Consider the following 3,976-nt stretch of genomic DNA (forward strand, 5'->3'; position numbering starts at 1 on the left):
AGGACGGACTGTTACTAAATTCGTGAATGGAATTGTGGTTATGAAATCACCCGCATCAATCACATTCCATGAACTGTACTCATCTAGATTTTGTTTTCTTGGTAGATTATTTACAAAAATATTTAAAGAAAGAGTCAAAACGCACAGCTATCATCACCCTCAATCTTAGGCTGAGTTCCATCAAAGTACGTCGACACACCATGTCCCAATAGTAACTTTCATGCTCTCTCTCTCTCTCTCTCTCTCTCTCTCTCTCTCTCGTCTTTCGGATCACCACATGACCTTCTTCTTATCTTCCTCATATTACCCAATCTTTTGGCCTCTCAATCTCTCTAGAGAGCTATCTCAAATTGTTTTGAGAATCTCTCGAAACAATCCACAAGAAAAAAAAATAAAGAAACAACAGGAAAGCCAGGAGACAAGACGAACCCAATTATTATTTTTTCCATCTCTTTTGTCTTTTGCTGATCTTTTGTTTCTGGATTGTGGGTCTTTTCTTGTCTCTCTTATTTGATGGGGTCTCCTCTCCTTAAGATAAAAACAGTTTTAGTTCTTTCCTCACATCGTTTCTTCTAACACAACAAAAATCTAAGTCCTTTTGCTCCCATTTTGGATTCTCTTTAATCTTTCTCTTTCTTCCAAGACATAACAAATTCTTACATGTAGTCTTTCTTTTAACGTTTTTGTGTTCACTCTTTATACATTTTTGGTTGATCATAAAGTTGATGTCTTTGGCTATTGGATCTGCATCGAGTTCGAGAAACATGGAGTTTGACGACAATAACAAGATGATAGGAGGAGATAATAGTGGGGTTATGAAGACAAATGATGAGGATCATGATGGAGGAGAGAGGACAGAAAGGCAGATGAGTGAGAGTGAGACTTCTTTGTATGCAACTGATCACGAGGAGGAAGATGATGAGGGCGGAAGTAACAAAATTCAGCTAGGTCCACAGTACACCCTCAAAGAACAACTTGAAAAAGACAAGGTTTTTTCTTGTTTCTTTAATTTTCTTTGCCGCCATTGCATTTAAATTATGGAAATGTATTTGCTAATCCGTTTTTCATATGTTGGTGTGTGGATTTTGGAAGTTCAGGATGATGAGAGCTTGAGGAAATGGAAGGAGCAGCTTCTTGGGAGTGTGGATTTGAACACCATTGGAGGTACTCCCTAGCTGTCACGTATACTTTCTTTTTCCCTATCTAAATTTTGTGAGTTTGTTGGATTCTGTTTTTTTTTTTAATTCTTCAAATAAATCTTGGTTTCTATTCGTTTTCATTTTCATAATTATGTGTTCATGCAAAGAATCTTGAAGTCCTTTCCTTGTGTACATGAAAAATTCTTGCACCGTATATTTTGTTAGCTAGTGGTGTAACAGAGAAAATTAATGATTAGGTATCTGCATGTATACACAGGCGATATATAGCTTCTTTTCTAATAATCTCCCCATTGCTTTTAGTAAATCTTGTTTTTCTTTTACTAATTGCAGAAACACTTGAACCAGATGTGAAATTTCTTAGCCTGTCAATCCTCTCTCCTGGCAGACCTGACATTGTACTTTCTATTCCCGAGAACGGGAGGCCCAGAGGCTTATGGTTTACATTGAAAGAAGGCAGTCCCTACAACCTCAAATTCTCCTTCCAAGTCAGCAATAACATTGTATCTGGCCTGAAATACACCAACACTGTCTGGAAAACAGGCCTCAAGGGTGAGCTATCGACATCCTAACTCACGCCAAAACTCGAGTTTCAAACACTTGAATGTTTCCCCTTTATAATGGTTTTTATCAATTCAGTGGACAGCTCAAAAGAAATGCTTGGAACCTATAGTCCTCAGCCAGAGCCTTACACCCATATGAACGCACAAGAGACCACGCCCTCGGGCATTTTTGCTAGAGGATCATATTCGGCAAGGTCAAAGGTTTGTTCAATCCCTCGTCTTTACTTTAAAGTTAAAAAATGTGCCAGAAGCTGTGAAAGAGTAATTCACTGCTACTAGGTAATTTTATGAATGACATTCCCCTTAATTATAATCTTAATTCTGGAATTCATTGTGGAAATGTACTAAAGTTCATGGATTATTAAAAAGTAAGGTAGCAACTCTCTTAAAGCAAACACAAGTCATTTCTTGCTCGGGTGCTTTACACACTACCCTACCCTATCTTTGAGTTGATATCTTATGTATTTTTTTTGTTTTGTTTGTTGGGGAGTATTTTTTCAAAAAAATTAGTTTTTATAAAAAATAAATTTTTAAAAAATAAATTATTTTATAGTATTTTATAATGTCATAAATTGTAAAAGATTTTCTAATATTTGGCTATCCCATAAAAAATGAGTTGTAAAAACACTTATTAATGATTTTATTATATCATATATTTATATATAGTTTATTTTATAAAATATAACTAAACATATAATATAAATATTTTAAATATAATATTATAGACATTTAATTAAAATTTATTAATATTTTTTTATTTTTAAAACTTGTTAAATATTTTTTAAAGTAAAATTTATTAATATGTTTAGTTGTATAATGAAAAATAAGCTAAAAATCTAATCTTTGAACATTGCAAATAAAATAAGTTAGAAAATAATACATTTTGAGTTATTAACTTTTTTAAAATAGTATTTTTATTTTTATTTTTATCAAATATTTTTTGTGTTTGAAGAATATTGAAAATCAATTTATTTTCTTTGATATCCTAATTTTATAATCTATATGATTTAAAATGTATGATTATAGTATAATATAACATGTTTGTTTTGTATTAGGTTGTATTTTCTAACAATATTATCTAATTAAATTAAAGTATTACAAACACTAACATATCAAATTAATATATTTTTATATTAACTTATTATTTTCTAATAATATTTGTTTTAAAGTATTTTCATTTCAGTCATCTGTTAATGAACGCCATCAACTAGATGTCCTTGAATTGCAAACTGCTGCAAATTACAACATAGCATCTCCCCTTTGTCCTAACTTTTTTTATTTTTATTTATTTCTTTGAACTTCCTCAGTTTCTTGATGATGATAACAAGTGCTACTTGGAGATCAACTACACCTTCGACATTCGAAAAGAATGGGCTGCTACTTAAATGATCAGCAGCAATTTTCCAACAAGCAATTCACACACCGACCTTAATTAATTAATTTTCTTGACCTTCATTAGCTCCAAGCCTTCTTCCCTCTTCAGCCAATGTTTAATCATCTCTGTGGTCAGTTATCACAATAATATTTTGTTTAAGTTTTTTTACAGAATATTTTAGTATTAAGCTATACGTGTCTTCTTCAATTCTTTTTTCTGGTATTAAACAATGTAGCTGGGACATACTTTCATGTCTCTTTTTTTTTTTTTGGGTAAATTTGAACTCTGATATGAGTATATTATTAAATGGATACTCATCTCCCTTTACGTTGTTTATTTCTCTCCTACAAGTAGATTGTGTATAGATTTATTACTAATGTATCTTTTGGCTTATAAATATAGGCCATTTCAACATGATTTAGTGAGATCTTTTTGCTTCTCATCATATTTTATTTTCTCTCTAGTTCTTTCTTCTTGCTTTATATCACTTTGTTTTATATAAAAAAAATTATATCACATTATCACCACGATAAAACTATATCAATGATGCAATCTTGGCTTTGACATCAAAAGATCCATTAAAAGTATTCATTACGTATATTTTATAGCCTAAAACAAAGTGAATCCAAAAGAAGTTCGATGAGCATAGTCAAGAGACTTAGGTTAAAAAAGTTCAAATATATTAGTGTAGACCTTTGTCTACTTTTCGAGTCATATTTAAAGCTATAAGAGGAGTTTGGATGTGATTCTAATTGGATTGGAAACTAGACATGTATTTTCAACTATACATGATATGCCCACTAATTTATCCGGACAAGAGAGAATGATGTGTTTAAAGTTGGGTCTAAAATCTGCCAGCAAAGTGTAAAAACAAAAAAAAA

The 3,976-nt window shown here is 31.4% G+C and overlaps 1 protein-coding gene across 2 annotated transcripts; it reads left to right on the top strand.

The window, feature by feature from the left end:
- The first annotated feature begins 251 nt into the window (after window positions 1-251).
- On the top strand, window positions 252-3,286 carry LOC7458267 (rho GDP-dissociation inhibitor 1). 2 transcript variants are annotated; one of them, XM_024595224.2, is made up of 5 exons: window positions 252-989; window positions 1,098-1,164; window positions 1,506-1,709; window positions 1,797-1,921; window positions 3,028-3,286. In XM_024595224.2, the coding sequence occupies exons 1-5, from the start codon at window positions 726-728 to the stop codon at window positions 3,103-3,105; spliced, it is 738 nt and encodes a 245-aa protein (XP_024450992.1). In that variant the 5' UTR covers window positions 252-725; the 3' UTR covers window positions 3,106-3,286. The 2 variants fall into 2 exon arrangements, with proteins under 2 accessions (XP_024450992.1, XP_002301589.2); XM_002301553.4 differs by having other exon boundaries at window positions 258-989; window positions 1,491-1,709.
- The last annotated feature ends 690 nt before the right edge of the window (window positions 3,287-3,976 follow it).

This window comes from Populus trichocarpa, chromosome 2, assembly GCF_000002775.5.
Source record: "Populus trichocarpa isolate Nisqually-1 chromosome 2, P.trichocarpa_v4.1, whole genome shotgun sequence".
Taxonomy (NCBI): domain Eukaryota; kingdom Viridiplantae; phylum Streptophyta; class Magnoliopsida; order Malpighiales; family Salicaceae; genus Populus; species Populus trichocarpa.

Excerpts from the sequence above, each read along its gene's own strand:
- LOC7458267 (XM_002301553.4), top strand. The coding sequence starts at position 726 with ATGTCTTTGGCTATTGGATCTGCATCGAGTTCGAGAAACATGGAGTTT. Across the intron at positions 990-1,097 it reads AACAACTTGAAAAAGACAAG|GATGATGAGAGCTTGAGGAA; the intron begins GTTTTTTCTTGT and ends TTGGAAGTTCAG. Across the intron at positions 1,922-3,027 it reads CATATTCGGCAAGGTCAAAG|TTTCTTGATGATGATAACAA; the intron begins GTTTGTTCAATC and ends GAACTTCCTCAG.